The sequence below is a fragment of the Rhincodon typus genome, chromosome 1, assembly GCF_021869965.1.
Source record: "Rhincodon typus isolate 14 chromosome 1, sRhiTyp1.1, whole genome shotgun sequence".
NCBI classification, from domain to species: Eukaryota; Metazoa; Chordata; class Chondrichthyes; order Orectolobiformes; family Rhincodontidae; genus Rhincodon; species Rhincodon typus.
The window spans coordinates 141,712,286-141,732,761 of NC_063332.1; the positions used below are offsets into that span (position 1 = coordinate 141,712,286).

Consider the following 20,476-nt stretch of genomic DNA (forward strand, 5'->3'; position numbering starts at 1 on the left):
AGCAGTCAGATCACTCTTGGCAGTCTTGTTCGCACCATAGTTGGGAATTGCTACCACCATTAAGTTAGGTTGCGCCATTTGTAAAATGTTGCCAGATTTCTATCTTTGGGTTTAGATCAATTCAGGTATCTCTCTATTTTTAAACAAGTGCATCTGTTCCACTGAAACACATTAACTGGGAAGTTGATTCATCATACTCCTGTTGAATGGAGTGTACTCACAGATGTTCCTTCTCCTGAGGAGATTGCTTGTGACTAGAGGTGATTAGAATCACTTTGAAATGATTGTTGCTTGTTTGCAGACTTATGTCCTGATCTTCGCACTGTCACTACCACAATCCAGAGTTAACTGATGTGATTCTTTTTGGAACATTAGCCACTGAGCATGTCTGCAGCATGTTTGGTACCCCGTAGCAGATAATACTAGGCAACAGTCCTCAGTACATAAGCAAGTCATTTTGAAATATATACAGGAAGAAGGGGGTTCAATATGTTACCTCCTCTTCATGTTACCGACAGTTCAACAGTCAGGCAGAACATACATTTAAAACAATGATTTTTTGAAAAAATCTTCCACTGCTGTACATTATTTGCCACCATGATGTGTTCTGTAGTTATTACATTAAGTCTGGTAACAAGAACACTGACCCTGGATCCTCATGAGAACAAATACTGTATCAAAAGAATTATTCGTTGGGCAACACAACTGTGTCACAGATGTTGGTATAGTCTCGGTTCAAACTGGTTGCCTAATTGACTTTGCTGTTGGATTTCAGGAAACAGCAGCAGCTTTTCAAGTGAAGTTGACACCTTTATACCAGTCTTGTTGACTGGTGTGCAGCGCCAAGATGAAAAACGTGCCACAAAACTCTCCGGATGGAGCAATGCTTCACGTAGATTTCCAACACTGAGCATGTGCGTAGAGGTTCGACACCACGCATGCACAGAAGATGGGGAGTCCGTGTGTTATTGCAACCTGCTTGATCATGTGCAGGCCCAAACATTGGGTATGAACATGCGCAGTAAGGAGGTGCACAGCTGTTGAATGACTAATGAACTGGCTGCTTTCCCGGATATTAGATTCTAAGAAGAAATGGATAAGTCTTTTTGTCAAATGAGATGACTCCTCTGGTAGTTCAGTCTATGGAACATCTGAGCGAAAAGAGACGAAATGCAAGAGCTTTTCAGACATAGTATAATGAGACCTAACTGGTCTTTAGATTTTCATGGACAGGAGGGGCCATTTGCTCCTTACCTGAAGCCTCATCTGTGGAGAGAATTGGCAAATAGTTCATATGTGCAGATTTTGAAAATGTATCTGTGCTCACAATGGAAGATGGTAATTTTTTTTCTAGTGGATTTGAAACATTCATGCTTTTGATCCTTCTTCGAAACTTTTTATTAACCGGCACTTCTGGGACAAGAAGTATGCCAGTTGATCAAATATCACAGCTGCTCAAGCGGTACGCATAACTGCAATAAACCCTGACCAAGCAAAGTTTCAAAATGTTAACGTTCCTCAAGAAAAAATCTACGTGCAAACATCAGCACACTTCCTAAAATCAATGTAAAAACACACAGTAAGTAGTAGAAGCATAACGTAGAGGTTTTTACCTATCACCTTTCTTTTATTCACGCAAAAATACTCAGACATCACGATATTAAGAGCTGTGGGATTTTGCCGGTTTATCAAGAGTGCCAGTTGATTAAGGTGCCTGTTAAAACAAAGTTTGCTGTAGAGGTACTATGTTCCAAACCTCTATAGTAAGGCCTTAACCATATTAAAGGCAAATTAATGTGCCTTTTATGGGCAGCTGTAAAAAGTCATGTGCCACAGAATTGTTTGTCTCATTGAAGTGTGCCTTGATACGGAAAACATTGGGCACCACTGCTTTACAAAATAATATCACATGGCCTGATGTCGCATTGCGGTAATCACGTAACTCTCTTGAAGGTACATGTTTGTCTAATCAAAGATGCATGCAGTATCAAAACAGAATTAACTGTATGGGTAGCTCGATGCTCAAACAGGATTAGGGTGTTGGGTGGCAGGAGACCACTACTGGTGGTGTGGGAGAATGCTCCTCTGCACTTGGATAAGTGGTTGAAGGGTGTCCAAGAGAAGCTTACAATCAGGGAGTGGTGGGGGGATCATTAGCCATGGGAGGTCCAACTTTCCCTTGCTGAGTCAGGCAGATCTTTCTTCCTGCTAGTTTCACGGGAAGATATTTTTCAAAAGTGAAAATCAACTTTTGATCTTTTGGATGTTTTCAGAACAGCTTCACCCCACAGATATCTGGTTAAAATTGTAGTCAGTTTCCCTGCATTTTCATAGGAACCTAATTTGCATATTTTAGGAGACACCCCTGGCTTCCTCTGGATGTCCCTTATATGTTTTCAGAGAACAGATTATGTTCAGAACAGTTTAGAAGATCACAGGAAGGGTCTGAGGAAGGGTCACCAGACCTGAAATGTTAACTCTGTTTTCTCCTTCACAGATGCTGCCAGACCTGCTGAGCTTTTCCAGCAACTTTGTTCTTGTTGTAGAAGATCACAGGATTGGTGTGGGAAAGCCTAGTTTGTCATGTTCTACTCCCCTGGTTCCCACCAGAGGAGACTTAAAATTCATCCACAAGTCTGAAAGAATTCTCAGAAAAATTATGTAGTTTAAGGTACCCTGAATGAAGAACTTTAGGAATAAGTTACACCTTGTTAAAGTTGCTTAACATTATAAAAAGCCTCAATTGCAAATGTTCCCTGTGCCTGCAAAAGTGGCTCAACTTTTCTCTACCTTTCTTTAGAACTACAATCTCTCATTCCTAGAGTTCCACTATCTTGGCTGAAGTGCACACAGCTGCATGTACTAGGCTAATCTGGATTGAGGAATGGGCTGGGCCAGGAGAACTGGGTTCACCTTCCAGATGGAAGTTTCTGGGGAATGTGCTGACCTGTCACACACACAGTGCATGCAACTCAAGAATGAAGGGTGATTCAGTGGAACTGAAAGTTTTGGGAAGTTTCCCTTTGCTGCTTTTTTGATTTGCCATGTTGCCTTCCAGCTTTTATTCTCATGTTTGCTGCTACATTTTTGCAGCATATGATAATGCTACTTTGTAGCAATAAACTATGCAAGATTCGGTACTTAGGGATTTCAGTTTTGTTTCTTTCAAAGGAATAGCCAGTGAAAAGTTGTTGATACAGTGAATGAAGGTTCCATGAGAAATATCACTGGCCATCATACCCTCAGTTTTCCACATTCACTTACTGCCAAGAAAATATTGTAAACACTGCCACAAAATATTTAAAGTGTTGGCCTAGATGCCATGAACATGAATCTTATCCTATTAATTTTAATAGTTACAGTGAGGCCATTGTAGTTGGTAAATCAATCTATTTGTTTGAAATAAATATAAAGAACACAAAGTTCCAATATTAGGGAACAAAGGTCTGTAGGAATTTATTGCCTCTTCAGTGATTCTACATGAAAGTTCATGACATTATTACAGTGCATCAGTCAGTGAAACAGTTTCAAACTACATAGGTTAAGAACATTTGCTTCTCATTAATTTCTGCTCAAGGTGCAAATGAAGGGTTTAATTGGCTTCGTTGCTAATTTGAAACAAATAATTGCTCATATATGATGTTATGCATCAACATCAATTCAGAGAATTTCAGCATTTAGATGTGATCCAATTTAATTCATCCAACCTAGAAATATCTAGAAATGGCCACAGTTGACAATGCCCCTTATTTGAAAGCATTGCATGATTTCTCTTTCCCTATGCTCAGGAAGTATTGTGGCTCAGTGGGTAGCATCCCTCCCTTTGAGCCAGCAGCTCCAGATTTGATTTTGACTCCAGGGCTTGACAATGCTGCCAGTCAAGTTGATCATCAATCGTTGAATCTTTTTGATATACCAGTGGCAGGTAGTAAGAGTGAGAGAGCCTCGTGGTTAACCATACCTAATGTGTCTGCAAGTGGAGCCTTGGCCTTCAAGCTGGCTGGGACCTGTTTTAGGAAAAGCTAGCCATAGAAAGTGAAATGACCAAGTGCTTTGTCTGCCTTGTATCACTAGACAAAGGAAACAATTTCAGATATCTATATTCAAACCATTTCTAAAAGTGAAAAAGAAAGAGAAAACAGACATTTGGAGCTCAGCACAACCATGCCATCAATCCAAAAAAAGCATTGTTTGTTTGCTGTCTGTGTCATAGCCACCCCTCTGTCCATATTTCTACATTCTCATTAACAACTCATCGTACTGTTTTTGACAGTTAAAAATTAATCCAGCCCATTTGTTGCCTACGAAATTTTCTTGTGATCTGTGGTGAACCTGGAACTCATCTCCAGTGATAAAAGCACGGTGAGGGAAAGAAATGACAGGACTGAATAACGGTGGTCTGGCCAGACAATGTTCAGGGCCAGCAGTAAGTAGATGATCTTGTGACTTGAAAGAAATTCTGGGATTTGCATATTAGTTAATCAAAACCTGCATCTCCTTTCTAACTGATTAAGGATTTAACAGCCATCTTAGATTTGTTCAATACATTCACATCAGTTCTATAACTCTTTGATTTTTTGCTTATAAATTCTGTGTCTGATGCCACCTCTCTCACTAACACCTGAAAAAGGAGTGAGACTCAGAAAGCTTGTGTTTTCAAATAAACTTGTTGGACTATAATCTGGTGTTGTGTGATTTTTGACCTTGTCCACCACAGTCCAACACTGGCACCTCCACATCACAATGGATGCTGATAAACATGTCATTGTTGACAAAGATATCTGAAATGAAAGCAAAATGTGCAAGGGAAACTGAATGTGCATTGGCAACATCTGTGGAGAGGGAAATAGTTTTGAGTCCAACATGACACTGGAAGTCCAGGTTTTCCCCACATTCTGTTAGTTTTAACTTGTACAGTGCTTCTTTCTCTTTTTACAAGTTCACCATCTTGAAGTCAGTCTGCTGGACAGATTTGACTTCCTGTTGAGTTAGGAATACTCTCGAGGTGGGCACAGCCACACAGACTGAGTAAAAAACATGTTGTGTTAATGAGAGCAGGGTTGTGGGTCCATGTGAAGTTGAGTTCTCAATCCTGGTTGGCAGAGCGTCGCATCCTGAAAGGTCATATCATTAATCCAGGGTCAGAGGTAGGCAGAGCAATAAGGAGGGAAGCTGTCACCTTGGTGGGCTGGGAGAGAATGCTGCTTCTTATCACGTTCCACATGCAGCATTGTCAGGGCGCTCATCATTTCCCCCAAAGCTGTCCTCATCTCCCTTCAGATTAAACCTGTAGCACTGTTTAATTTTAATGCTCCATAATAGTAACCATTCCTTTTGGGAGCTGGATGACTATGTGTCCCTTATTAAGGTCAGTTAAAAATGGACATCTGTTATTGTCATGGAAGTCTTGGGTGCACTATGTTATTTTACTTGGATAAATTTGCATTTTGGTAAAACAAACAAGGGCAGGACAAGACCTAGAGATTTAGGTACATAATTCTTTGAAGTTTGCATCATATATAGATAGGATGGTTAAGAAGACATTTAACATGCTTGCCTTCATTGCTCAGACCTTTGAGTATAGGAATTGGGATGTTTTGTTGAGGTTATACAGGAAGTTGGTGAGGCCTGTTCTGGAGTACTGTGTCCAGTTCTGGTTGGCCTGATATTGAAAGGGTATTAATAAGCTGGAGAGGGTTTAGAAGAGATTTACCAGGATGTTGCCAGGAATGGACGGTTTGAGTTTGAAGGAGAGGCTGGATAGGCTAGGACTTTTTTCACTGGAGCATGGGAGGTTGAGAGGTGACCTTATCGAGATTTGTAAGATCATGAAGGGTATAGATAAAGTGAATGGCAGGTGTCTTTTCCCTAGGATGGGGGCTTTCAAGACTAGGGCCATATTTTTAAGAAAAAACGAGAAAGATTTAAAAAAGACATGAGGGGCAATTTTTTCTTACACAGAGTTGTTCATGTGTGGAATGAACTTTCAGAGGAAGTGGTGGATGCAGGTACAGTTACAATGTTTAAAAGACATTTAGATAGATACATGAATAAGAAGTGTTTGGAAGGATACGGGCCAAGTGCAGGCAGTTGGGACTAGTCTAGTTTGGGATTGTTGTCAGCATGAACTGCTTGGACTGAAGAATCTATTTCCGTTCTGTATGACTCTATAACTCTATAAGAGAGATTGCTGGAGACTAAGGTTTTTTCAAGATAACTGTTTATTCAACATGCTATGAGCCATTTTACACACTTAGACCTAGCACAAGGTTTACATGGTTGCATCTCTTTTCAGAATCTCTCCGCATCATGTGATCTCTTATACGATTACTATTTTCATATTCAGGCATTAGCCCTTTACTCTACATCTACCCCTAAGTCCTTGCCTCTATATGATGTTTACTTTCTTCTGACACAAGTGGATGAGTTGTAGGTAAGGTGGAACTGGGTTTGCAATGTACAACATTTTTACAATTCACTTGGCCCCAACTCTTCCTTCACTGTGTGCTAAAATTATCTTGTATTTCCTAAGGACTGTGTGGCCCCCTCCTTCTTTTGCAAAATGATGTACATCTTGCTGTTCTATACTGAAACTTATTTGCCAATCACATAACCATTCTACTGTTTTTTTTAATGTCTGTCTACATTGTGTTGTTCTGTCTGAATTACAAGCATCAGTTTTACAGCATTCACAAATATTGAAATTGTACTTTGATTCCCAAGTCCAAACCAGCCATATAGACAATGAACTGGAGTGATCACAGCACTTGGGGAATACCACTTCCTACCAAATGTCAATCCAAGTTATTCCCTTTAAACCTGATTCTTGTTTTCTGTTTTTTTAGTTAAATTACAATATATATTCTGTTAAATGTCCATCACACATGTGATCTTAATCATGAGTCTACAATGTCGTACCTTATTGAAAGCTTTGTGGGAATCCAAATATATTGGACTGATTGCATTACCCTCATCTATCCTTCCTGTTTTTTTTAAAGAATTTAATGTGGGCAGTCAAACATTACCCATATTTTAGAAATCTGTGCTGGTAGTCTTTATTATATTCCATTTCTACATGTTTTCTGTTACATATTTGAATAAGGCTGATAGTACATTATCTTCACTACCACCAATATTAAACTAATTGATCAATAGTTCCTTGAGCTTGTTCTATCTTTCCTTTTGTATGGGATCACAAAATAATAGCTTTCTGCCATCATCTACCACTGTTTATTTTTCTATTGAATATTTGTATGAATGCAATGATATCCTCTTGCCAACCAATCAGCATTGTCCTCTCATTCAATAAAAATATTGGTTTTCCCTCTATTTTGATATTTCTTGTGCATTGTCTTGAAGAGTGCAAGACAAAAAAAAACTTCAATATAATGTATCTTTTGCAGCATTATTAAAGTGGATATTATTACGTTACCTAGGAATAGAACATTGAAATACAATTTAGTTCTTCTATGGATAAAGATGCATAATTGCACACTGAATATCTGTTCTCATCCCTAGCCCCACAAAGCCAAAAACTTTCTCAGGCCTTTTTTGAGCAGCCTCCGGAAAATTAACACTGGACCAAGGTTGATGTGAATGAGTTCCTGCCTAATTTCTCATCTCCTCTTCTGCTCACCCCTTGCGATAGTGCTGTTAAGTAGGAGAAAAGGCAAAAAAGGCCCATCTGCTTGTTTTTAATATCACGTGGATCAGTGTGTGTGTGTGTCCCGGTGAGACCTGAAGTTGTACCTACATCCCAATACTCCAAACTCATGGGTAATGAATTATTGCAGGGGTTTTCTGGAAAAACAATATTTGATATATACCATTTTTACATGGTTGCTGCCTTCTGTTTATGTTACAATTGGCAATCAGGTGAACCCCCAAGAAAATTTATTCACCTCCATTTGACACCATGAATCAACCTTCTCATTTTGTCTTCCATCATGTCATTATGCCATTAACGTCATATACCCTTGAGGGAAGAATGATACCAATGATGAAGTTACTTTTAAAATGGATGGTTTTCTTCTTGTGTTTGCAGTTGCTTTTAATGTCTTTGAGCTGCATAAGGAACGTACTGGATGCTCTCTAGGATATTTTCCTTGTGGAAACATTTCAAAATGTTTGCCGCAGCTTCTCCACTGCAATAGTGTGGACGACTGTGGAAATGAAGCCGATGAAGAAAATTGTGGTATGTATATAATTAACTACATTTTTCTGTAACAGTGGAAATATTACTCCTAATGTCTAGCTTTAGTTGCACTTTCACTGTCAAAGAGCATGAAGGAGTGTGGTTCTAATTTGGCAAAGGGAATGGCACAGAGCTTGCCATGCTGTGGATAGAGATGTTCTGCCTCTGCTCCTTGGCTCCATACTTGTTGTAGCCTTTGTGAGCAAGGTCACTGACCTCTCTGGCATGAATTTGAGAATGCAGCAAGACTGTGGAAAGTCCAGGAACTCGCCACAATACGTTCAAAAATACTCACAAGAACATAGGAAACAAGAGCAGGAGTAGGCCACATGGCCCCACTAAGTCCTGCTGTGTCATTCAATAAGATTATGACTGAACTGATTGTGCCTTACCTCCAGTTTCTCTGCCTACTCTTCATAAGCATCCAGATACTTTACAATGTCACAAGTTTGTACCGGAAAGTTTGGTGCTTGGTCCTTTGAGTAATTCTCCCATAAATGAGTTAAGGAGAGAATTTGTGACATCAAAATGATGCCCCATATGAGACTTCTGGTATCTGCTTGTGATGCTCATGCAGGCTATGACAGAAGAAAAGAGCTTTACTAAATGAAAGAAATTGGCCACAAACCTAGCACTCCTGTATATGACTTCAGACCCATGGCACTATGGTTAACATTTAACTTCTCTAAGATGACCTAGCAAGCCAAGCAGTTGTATTCAGGCAGCTCACAACCATCTGCTCAAGGAGTGTCAGGGATTGGCAACAAAGACCGACCTTGTTAGCAACATTCACATCCTGTAAATGGACAATAAAAAAAACTGATCACTTCACACTTTTATAATAAGCCCCTTGTTTGGTTGGGAAGAACAGGGATTCTCTTCCCAACCCCACTATTGCCATTTTCACCTCCATTTCATACCTATTGTCTACTACGACATATCTTCCAAGACTTTCCATAAAGCCACTACAGGTGAAGTGAGTGCGAACTGAATAAACAGTGTGGAGGTGTGATATAGATGCCTGCATTAGAAGTTAGTGAGATCCAAAGTTCAATTGTGGGTAAGCCTCAGATATTTGGTTGAGGGTATACTTCTTATCAGAAGGGAATCTGCCCAGAGCCAAAGTTCTACACTTAATTTTCACATTATCACTCAATAACATGATTGAAATAATCTTTAAGTGTTGTACTTCTCTTTAAAATATACTTAAGGATTTCTTTATCCATTGGTTTTCAGGGTCAGCTCTGATTGTTTTAATATTGATATAAACAACAACATAATTTGTGAATATGTCTCTGTACCAATTCAGAATTAATTTTGTGCTGTGTGTTAAAAAAATGCTTTCTCATTTGTAGATGACAACAGTGGATGGTCTGAGCTTTTTGAGTTATATTATGGAAGAATTTCAAAATATGAAACACCATTTACCAACTGCAGTAAGTTTCTAAAGTTTCTCTACTTTGTGAGTTTGCTTAAATCTTTACAAAATCTACTTCATATTTCGGCTTATTTTTATTTCCTACTCAAGAAAAGATGCCAGAGTTAGTTGGAAAGGTAGGATTTCCTTCTGGAGATGTCAGCTGCCTTTTAGAGAGATCAAGTGTTATTTAGGGTTTTATAAATATCTATGAAAGTGGATACCTTCAGCAGAACTCTTAACCTGTCACAGTCATTTACATCCCCAAACCCTTTAAAGTTTTGAAAACAAAACAGCCTACTGGCTGCTTCTAATTTCACTAGCTATCTGTTGATATAAAACTGAGGGTCACCTTCAAAAGATTAGTTTTGCATGACAGATTCCACATCCTGGCATTATCACAGCAGGTTCTGTAACTTAATAGTTTGATTCACAGCTCCAAGTGGTGATAAAATCTTTGAAGCTTGTTTCTACAGGAGTTTAAATACCCAAAGGAAAGTTTTTTTTAAAGGGATTAAGTACTTGGAAAGAATTTAAATGTATTGAATGGATTTTTATGAATTAAAGTTTTATTTAAGACAAGTGATGTCTGCAGAACACACGTTGAACTTTATTTTATTTCATCTCACCATGGCTGTTGCCCATGGTGGATAGTAGGTGAGTCGGCATGAGGGGTTAAAGTGGTAAATATGGGGACATGATTTACATGAGTTGGCAATAGGATGACATTGGCTGTAAAAGGTCATTTTGTGAACAGAGAGGGATAGTTGGAATGGAGCTTAAAAGGGGCCCATGGGAGGTGGGTGGATTCATGAGGTGGCATGGATGGAACTATGAGTGTGTAGGGGCTGAGGAGATGTGAGGGGCAAGGACTATTTTTTGCTTCATTGTTTTACTTGCAACTAGGATAAAATCCCAGTACACCAGAACACTGTTAATAAGATTACCTCTGCACCCAGCAACTCCTGTGGCTGCCTCCTCACCATTCTCAGGCTGGTGGCCCCAACTCCTGTTAACACCAGAATGACAATCTTAAGATTTGGGACATTTTGTCAGGAATGAAAATTTGTCCTTAGTGCCCTTGAAACTTCATTGAACATTTGTGGAATCACCATGGATCATCATTGGTACACCATATAGTTGTGACACCAACCAGCTACTGATATGGGATTGTAATTTTTCCTCACCTTTCCCTATCAAGGATCTAAATTCTGATCATCACATTACAGTTAAATGATGGCAGAAAACAGTGCTTGAGAAGCCAGGTTGGTCTTCTGATTTTCTGGCATAATATTGACAACCTGTAGTAATATCAGTATTGAGATGGCTGTACTGAATGTACAATACCTCTAACAAAGAAAGCAAACAAAGAAAGGTGGGATGCGGTTCGGAGGGTCAGTGTGGACTTTTGGGCCAAATGGCCTGTTTTCACACTGTAGGGATTCTCTGGATTGTGGTTGCACCTTACTAGCAAGTGTATTTCAATAATGCATTGTCCTAGTATTTAGGTGTAGTACTGTTGTCAGAGAATGTGCAGTAAACAGTTATTCTCCTGGGGTTATATGTTCACACTATAGTTATAGTTAGTGTCCTTGTCCTGTAGGTATCCAAAATGCATACTGTAAAGTGCAAATGTGCAGGCATCAGGTAAGGACATTGTGTCCCCTCCCACAAACAATTAGCTAGCTGAAACTCGTGAAGAAAGGACACTTGGACTGAACTTTAGGAACAAACCGGCACAATGAAATTGCACTCCAGCTTGGTTCAGCACCCACATGAGAGTAAATAAGAAACCTATACGAAGGAATGGACTGTTTTGAAATTCTGTTTACGAGGTATATGGAAACTCTCTCTTTGAAGAATCTATCACAATAATGAATTGATATAAGAACATTGCTTGTGCTTTTTAGAATTCCAATAAATCACAAAAAGAATAATATATTGTCATATTTCTTTTTGCGTAGTGCTTGGGAATATTTCAGAGAAGTGTCAATGCAAAGGCTTGGAACTCGAGTGTGAACATGCTGAACTATATTCTGTTCCGTTGGTTTCACCCAATGTACTAGCACTGTAAGTATAGAAATATTCAGATCATACAAGATAGAAACAGCAGGCAAAACCTCTGGTAGAAGTGAAGTTGTTGACAGTGGGACAGGAAGTGAGTGAGAGTGAGACTTCTACTGAGCTGTGGGATCACATTGTGGCCAGTCAATTAGCTATATGTGGGCAGGGAGCATAGCAAGAGCGCGTCAACACCCTCTGGGTCAAAGGCCTGGCTGCCATACTTAAAGGGCACCCAGACAGGCATTCATTAACTTCAAATAGGAAACATCATTAATTCTATGAGGAGATTTTGGGAATTGCAGCTGCTGCCACCCACCTTCCCCTCTGATGATTGTGACTATCATCTATGTCAGGCACAGACAGGAGACACTGAGGTTTGGTGGCTTCTGGCCTCCAGGCCTGTCTGGATGGGCAGGAGGACCTGTTTCCTGAAGATAGCTGCAGGAGTTGCTCCCATCTTACCAAGGTAGAGGTTATAACAAGGGTTAGCACTTATGGGCCCCATTCCAGAATCTGAGTGCAATGCAAAAAGAGAATGAATGACTTGTTGCACTCTGCCAAGTTAAGTGGCACTGTATAGTCACTGCAAAGTGGCTCTCAAAATCCAAAGTCCAAAGGGAGTGGGGAGCGAATGTTCAGTCACCATAACAATAAATCAGAGAAATGTCAGCCTGTGGATAGAAGTGACAGAATTTGCAAGGGACGGCTCTTCCAATCACAGGGTGTTTCTCTCTGCCACCTAGGTAGGCTCAACCTATCAGCAGGAAGTGCGAGAGGAAAACTGCCTTAAATTGGAGGAGCAGTGATGAGCCATTCATGTGCTGTGGAAATGGAGATGCAGGGTCAGGGATGCTGGGGCTGTTGCTGGAGACAGAGGAGATATCACAGCCTTGTTTGGGGGAGGCTGTAAAAGAAGAGGGTGAAAGAGGCTTCAAAAGGAAAGTATTAGGAGGTTGCAAAGGACTGGGGAGAATAAGGTGTTTACTTAGTAGCAAGACAATTTTTAACTTCTATCAATAAAGAAATACTCAACTAATTGGGAGCTCCAGGAAAAGTAAAATTACTGAGGCAACGAATGTAAAATATAAATGATGTAAAATCTCTAGCTTTAGTTTCAGGAGATAATACATGTGGATTACATGCAGTGGATGCTATTGTAATGAACATTGTTTTAATTATTAAATCTGAATTTGAGATTGAAATCTATGACACAGTAAAATGGTAGTAGCTGCCTGGCTAGAATATTCCAGCTTTGTGCATAAACAATGGAAAGCTGTGACCTCACCAGTCTCCAGATTTTGGCTGGTGACTATTTTCTGCCATGAAAGTGTATGTCACTTCTCATGAAATAAATGTTTATTGCTGAGTTAAGCATTTTGACATATGTTAGTTTAAATATCACATTGCCTGTGAAATTCACTCTTTTCTGGTATGTTGTGGTTTTAAATTTGATAGATCATTTTTAATTATTAAAGATATTGATTAATTCTTCTAATTCTGATTCTGTACAACTCAAAATACATTATACATCAACATAAATATAGAAGACATTGTTACTACATGCCTAAATCATCTATAAAATGAGCTAGTGATAAAATAAGGAAGCTCATAAAAAATGAAACATAGACCCTGAAAATCAAAAAAGGCTCTCAAATTAAAATTAACACCAGTTGCAATAATGATTTTTCAGTGGCTACGTTTTAGCGACTCCTTTTTCATTCTCACTCAGTCATTAATTGGGTGATACCATCATGTAACAAAACTATTTTCTGTTTTTGTTTGGACATCTGGCTATTTGAATTCACGCAGAAGTAGAATTAGAAAAATTCATCAATATCCTCAATCGTTATTAACAATCCATTAAAGTTAAAGCTGCACACACAGAAATGCATTAATTTCCCAGATATAACAGTATTTCAGTTGTGTCACAGATCAGGTAAAAACATTTTTTAGTATATGCCTCTCTATCCATATATTCAGTGACTGTTTTAGAACACATTTGGCTGAATTTAGCATTAAATTCCAGAACCTTCTCAGAAGTCAACATCAGCCAGACAATCAACACTCTACTACCTCCTGATGGGTCAGGAATACTAATTATAGTGTTAAAAGGAAAAATACCTTTATGATAGAATTGCAAGTTACACCCATCTTACATGAAGATGTGTTCCTGGTTTTCCAGCTATGGCCTAACGTTAGAAGAGATTCACCAGGATTTTGCCAGGGCAGGCACAATTCAACCCTGAAGAAAGACCAGATAGACTGGGGTTGTTTTCCTTAGAGCAGAGAAGGCTGAAGGGAATCTGATTGGGGTGTATAAAGTTCTGAGGGGCATAGACAGGGTAGATAAGGAGAACCTATTCTCCTTGGTAGAGGGGTCAGTAACCAGGGAGTACAGTGTTAGGGTAAGGAGCAGGAGGTTTAGAGTGGATTTGAGCAAAAATTGTTTCACCCAGAAGTTTGTGGATATCTGGAACTGACTGACTGAAAGGATGGTAGAATCCTGAAGATATTGAAATGCCATAGAATACAAGCATTCAGGCCAAGTGCTGGAAAGTTGGATTTTTACTGATGGATGTTTGATGACCAGCATGGATACAATGGGCCTCTTTTCGTGCTGTAATAACTCTATGACTTGATGATATTTAACCTGTGAAATGGGCTGAAGACAGTTGGCTCTTTGCAATGGTTGCTGCTTCTCCCCTATAGATGGCTTGGTCACAGACTCCCACATTACGGAATCCTTTTTAATTATACAATTTTGAGGTAGCAATCTGCTGGCAACATTAAAACTCCTAAATTCAAGACAAAGGATAATCCTCAAGCCTATAAAAAGCAGCCAACAACCTCTATGTGTGTTCCCTGCATGTAAAAGTTTCTTCCATCCAAATAGTGAGGCAGAAGTTACATTTCTTAAATACACCTCCTCAGAAGAGTTTTGAAGAGATTTTTTAAAGGAACGAAACTGCCTATAACTCTTCAACTGCTGGCCAGTCCATCAACCATCCCCACAATGGGATTCCAGATTGCAAACTTGAACTTTGGACTCCATCTTAAAAACAAGAATATTCTTAACTGGTTCTGAAAACTGAAAACTAGCTCATATGTTTTCTACCTAAATTGTTACTAATCAAATAAGTCTTTATCCTTTCTATTCTATCTCTCTGTTTATGGTTCATAAGTCTGCCTGTGTAGTGAAGCACTCCATGCACCCAAGGGTGGTATGGTTGCTCAGTGGTTAGCACTGCTGTCTCACAGCACCTGGGTCCTGGGTTCAATCTTATCCTTGGGTGACTGTCTGTGTGGAGTTTGCACATTCTCCCTGTGTCTGAATGGGTTTCCTCCCACAGTCCAAAGATGTGCAGGTTAGGTTGATTGGCCATGGAATAGGGTAGGGGAGTGGGTCTGGGTGGAATGCTGTTCAGAAGGTCTGTGCAGACCTGATGGACTGAGTAGCCTGCTTCCACACTGTAGGGATTCTATGAAGAGTGTGGAATAAACCTTCCTTCTGGTTTAATTTACCACATTGTTATTGAGGTCCCTATAAAGCCAGAATCTACCAAATTAGAGGGAGTGGCAGAAATACACTGTCACTGTTTAAACAAAGGGAGAACTTAAATTGCAATCTGCATCTTGAAAGATGGAGAAAATAGGAAGGCAATTTGTTTTAAAACTCACAATCTGTCCACATTAGCAATTGGAATCAGACGACAGTGATAAGTTAGCAACAAATGTCTTTAAATAAGTGACACATCCTCCTAAGCCATCATCTTAAACACATCTCCCACAGAGTACTGAGGTCAGAACTAAAGCATTTTCATTGCGTAAGCTGGAAGATTTAACCTAACAGTTACGATCCTTTTTACTGCATCTCAGATATAGTGTCATATTTGAGTTGAATAATTGACAATGTTTTTCCTCAGAAAGGAGCTACTGAATAAGTGTAGGCATCAGTGAATTAAAGTTTTTCTTGGTCGAAAGGTTTAAAACTTTGAGAGAAGCCTCCCTCTCCCTTCCCCACTTGTATCTTCACCCTCTTCCCCCTGCAACCACGTCCCTCACCCTTGCAGCCATGCCGTCAACCTTATAGCCACCACCTCTTTCCATTCTTGCAGCCTCTCTCTTCTCGCCCTGCTTGTTTCCTTCCTCTTTGTACCACCTGAAACCTATTTCTCTCCACCCCATGCACCTCCCACACGCTTTTGCAGCCTTCTCCTCAACCTTCTGCAGTCTCTATCTTCACTCTCGTTCCCACCAACAGATGCAATTTCCAATAGACATTCTCTCTCTTACAGTCACAGACACATTCTCTCTTTCTCTCTTATGGCAGCAAATGGCTATTTCTTCCATGATCTCTCTCTCAGTTCCACCAGCAGCTGACTTCCTTTCGTGTCCTTTCGGAATAGCCCTGCTCGCTGTTCCTCCAATGGCACACTGTTTCTTCCCCACATTTGCTGCTGAGAAGCTCACCAGTGAATGGAGAGGACCGATCCTCTGACACCTTAAAAGTTCTGTCCATTCTACTCTGGGGACAACCTTTCTCTGCTTGGCACTGGCGTGACTGAATTTTCACAGGCACTTTAAGGAGTTTAGGGGTGGATTTTTCCACCAGTCCTATGTGCTGATATAGGTGTATGCAAAAATGGCTTCCTGGCACTTGCTGTTGAGAAGCTCGAACTATCTTCAAACTTCTGAGACCTTTGTAATTTCATCCCACCATCGAGAAACTGATTTTTGCTCTCCCACACAATTAAGTTTCACCACACACTAACCTTGTCACTCCTGGAAATAGACAAGATTCCACCCAATGTGCCTTCACTTCATTGTTTTCCCCTCTTTATCTGATTCAGGAGACTGCCGGTCAATAAGCTAAGAAAACTTCAAGCTGACGGATTTAGCAACTATCAAGACCTTCGGGAACTGTAAGTGTGAATATTGCATGAGACTAAAAACTATTATATATGCTTTGGCTGTGATTACTTTTGGGAATCATTAGTTCATATTTTGTTAGGAGCAGTGAAGGAACAGATTGTACTGTTTGCCTCACATGAAAGGGAGGGTCTTGTTGTATTATCACTGACTAGTAATCCTGAGACCCAGGTAATGTCTCAGGACTGGTGTCTGAATCCTGCCATGTCAGACAGTGGAATATGAATTCAACAAAAATTTGGAATCCAATCTAATGATGGTAATGAAACTGTTGTCAATCATTGGGAAAAACTCATCTGGTTCATTAATGTCCTTTAGTGGAGGAAACTGCCATCATTACCTGGTCTGGCCTACATGTGAATCCAGATCCACAGCAATGTGGTTGACTCTTAACTGGCCTCTGGGCAGTTAGGGATGGGAAATAACTGTTGGCCCAGCCAGCAATGCTCACAGCCAATGAATGAATTAAAAGTATATACTTATCTAATTCAGTGCAATATACTGCAAAGCATCTGCAGAAATGATGCGCATGACTAGTAGCAGGGAGGCTCTTCAACCAATCATACTGAAGAATCTCATGATGAGACACAATCTCAAAGCAGAAAGTAGAAAAGCTCAAACATAAATTAGATTTCAATTTCAGCCAATAAAATAAAGATTGGGACACATGCATGGAATTAAGGAAGTGACATAAATGAAAACTTTGAAAAAAACTTTTTAATCGCCACCATTAATTTTCTTCTGAGAGAAAGTAGCCCCAAATTTGTAAACTTAGTTTTTTTCCAAGCAGGACACTGTTCAACTATAATTAGTACTTAGTATACTATTAGAAACTTATACTTGATTACGTATGCCCGACCTCCTTTATCTGCCTTTAATGTGAGACTAATAGATAATTACCCAAAGGTAAAGCCTTAGTGTGATTTCTGTGGCAACTCCAGTGGCAGAGACTACAACAGAGCAATCTGTGAAGGAACAGCGTAGTTCTGAGAATAACTTGCAGATTTCTGCATGCATCAATACCTTCAGATGCAGAAACTGCTGCCAGTTTTACTCTGTAATAACGGCAAGTTTACGACTTCACTTCCACCAGGTAGCGAGGTTGTTACAGGAACGTTTCTATGGTTATGCATGGATCTATTCCTTCTCCAATTGAACATTTGAAAACTGAGTGAAATCCAATAATTAATTCAAAATAATACACTTAAATCACTCAAAATCCATCCATAATTTGCCTTGTCCTTAATTTTCTCAGAATTCCTGTTGATGAAGTTACAGCAGCTGCAAGTACATTGCAATGCATTTTATCACCTCCCCTCCAACACCCCCTCCCCCAACCAAACCCCATCCCACCATGCTAGAATTCTGTTGGCATTTCACTGAGTTTGGATGCTTGTAGTAATAATATGCTGGAATAACCTTAGTAAAGAGAGAGTGGAATTTTTGCTCCTAAGGATCAGAAAGTCCTGACCTCAATCAGCCAGCAGCTCTGTAGGGCTTTAGCATGTACAATAAAAGCTGCTGAGCTGACCCATTCCTTCCATCTTCCCCCTCAGTCTGCAAAATTGCAACAGTGGTGGAATAAGACCTCAAATGGCAGCAAATTTAAATAAAATCTTTCCAATGTTTCTGTTCAGCATTGGTAAAAGTTGTCAATGGATTGATAGTAGAATAAGCATTAACTTTCAGTAAAACCTCTGTCTTAAATGCACAGCCCAGTGTGGAACTGATTGTGGAAATGTTGGAGACAGGCAAAATCAGTGAGGTCCTTGTCCTTGACTGCTATCTAGTGGCCTATGTTGAAAGTGGACTTTTGTGAACATTTTAAAGTGACACCAGAATGGGCCCCTATCATACTATAGAGCTCAGATGAATAATCTACTCACAATTCCATCATTAAATTACACCAACTATATTAGCAACAAACAAATACTTCCGAAATATCACAGTACACTATTCAAATAAACAGGTTAACATCCATGATATAATATTGCATGTTACACAATTGAACCAATCCCAGCATAATGTAGTACCTTCAGATGATAGTACTACAAAATTGAAGGAGGGAAGATCATAGTAAGTAGAGGACATTGTTTGATTCAGGTTCCCAATGAGTTCTGCTCTAACCCACCAAAAAAATCTTCTGTATAATATAGAGCCCACATACATGCTGAGATCCTAGAGGGTGCAGAACCAAAAGCAACAAGTGACATAGAATCCCTACAGTGTGGAAACAGGCCCTTCGGCATGACAAGTCCACACTGACCCTTGGAGCATCCCACCCAGACCCATCCCCCTAAACACTGCAGGCAATTTAGCATGGCCAATCCACCTACTCTGCACATCTTTGGACTGTGGGAGGAAACCAAAGCACCTGGAGGAAATCCACGCAGACACTGGGAGAATTTGCAAACTCCACACAGACGGTCACCCGAGGGTGGAATTGAACCCAAGTACCTGCCACTGTGAGGTAGTAGTGCTAACCACTGAGCCACCATGCCACAGTACTAGTTCCTAAACTGAACAGATCTGTTAAAATTTGTATCAACTTAACACATTGAACAAGACAGTGCAATGAGAGATTCTTTTTTTAAAATTCATTCACTCAGGGGATGAAGCTGGGCCAGCATTTATTGTCCACCCCAAGATGCCCCTGATAAGCTCGTGGTGAACTGCCTTCTTGAACCGCTGCAATCCATTTGCTGTAGGTAGACCCACAATACCGTTAAGGAGGGAATTCCAGGATTTTTACCTAATGACAGTGAAAGAACAGTGATATAGTTCCAAGTCAGGATGGTGAGTGCCTTGGAGGGGAGCTTGCAGGTAACTATCTTCCCATGAACCTGCTGTTCTTGTCCTTCTAGATGGAAGTGGTTGTGGGTTTGGGAGGTGGTGCCTAAGGAGCATTGGTGAATTCTTACGGTGTATCTTGTAGATGATACACAGTGCTGATACTGAGTTTCAGGAGTGGATATTTATGAATGTGGTGCCAATAGATCAGGCTGTTTTGTCGTGGATGGTGTTAAGCTTCTTGAGCATTGTTGGAGCTGCATCCATCCAGGAAAGTGGGGAGTATTCCATCACAATCCTGGCTTGTACCTTATAGATGGTGGACAGGCTTTAGGGAATCAGGAGGTGAATTACTCATTGTAAGATTCCTAGCCTGTGATCTGCTCTTTTAGCAACTGCATTTATATGGCTAGTCCAATTCAGTTTCTGGTCAAAGGATACCGCCAGGCTGTTGATGGTGGGGAATTCAGTGACGGTAATGCCATTGAGTGTGAAGGTACATTGGTCAGATTCTGTATTATTGGAGATGGCCATTACCTAGCACTTGTTTGGTACAAATGTTTCTTTCCACATATCAGCCCAAATATGAGCATTGTCCAGGTCTTGTTGCATTTGGGCATGGACCACTTCAGTATCCAAGAAGTCATGAATGGTGCTGAAAATTGGACTGTCATCAGTGAACGTCTCGAGGGAAGATCGTGGATGAAACAGCTGAAGATGGTTGAACCAAGGACACTGCATTGAAGAACTCCTGCAGAGATATCCTGAAGCTGAAATAACTGACCTCCAACCGCCACAATCATTTTCCTTTGTGCCAGGTATGATTCCAACTAGCAGAGAGTTTTCTCCCTGTTTCCCATTTAATCCAGTTTTGCTAGGACTCCTTGCTACCACACTTGATTAAATGCAGCCTTAATATAAAGAGCAGACACTCTCACCTCATCTCTGGACTTCGGCTGTTTTGTCATTTTTTGGACCAATGTTTTAATTAGGTCAGGAGCTGAGTTGCCCTAGTGGAATCCAAGCTATGTTTCAGTGAACAGTTATTGCTGAACAGTCGCTGCTTGATAGCTCAGTTTGTG

At 40.2% G+C, this 20,476-nt stretch overlaps 1 protein-coding gene across 1 annotated transcript in view; it reads left to right on the top strand.

Annotated features, from left to right (window-relative positions):
- The window catches only part of rxfp1 (relaxin family peptide receptor 1), a 121,092-nt gene that overhangs the window by 36,120 nt on the left and 64,496 nt on the right, over positions 1-20,476 (top strand). The window contains exons 2-5 of the mRNA XM_048599362.1: positions 8,045-8,194; positions 9,550-9,630; positions 11,576-11,681; positions 16,526-16,597. Coding sequence (XP_048455319.1) covers positions 8,045-8,194; positions 9,550-9,630; positions 11,576-11,681; positions 16,526-16,597 — 409 coding nt within the window. The remainder of the gene's footprint in view (positions 1-8,044; positions 8,195-9,549; positions 9,631-11,575; positions 11,682-16,525; positions 16,598-20,476) is intronic.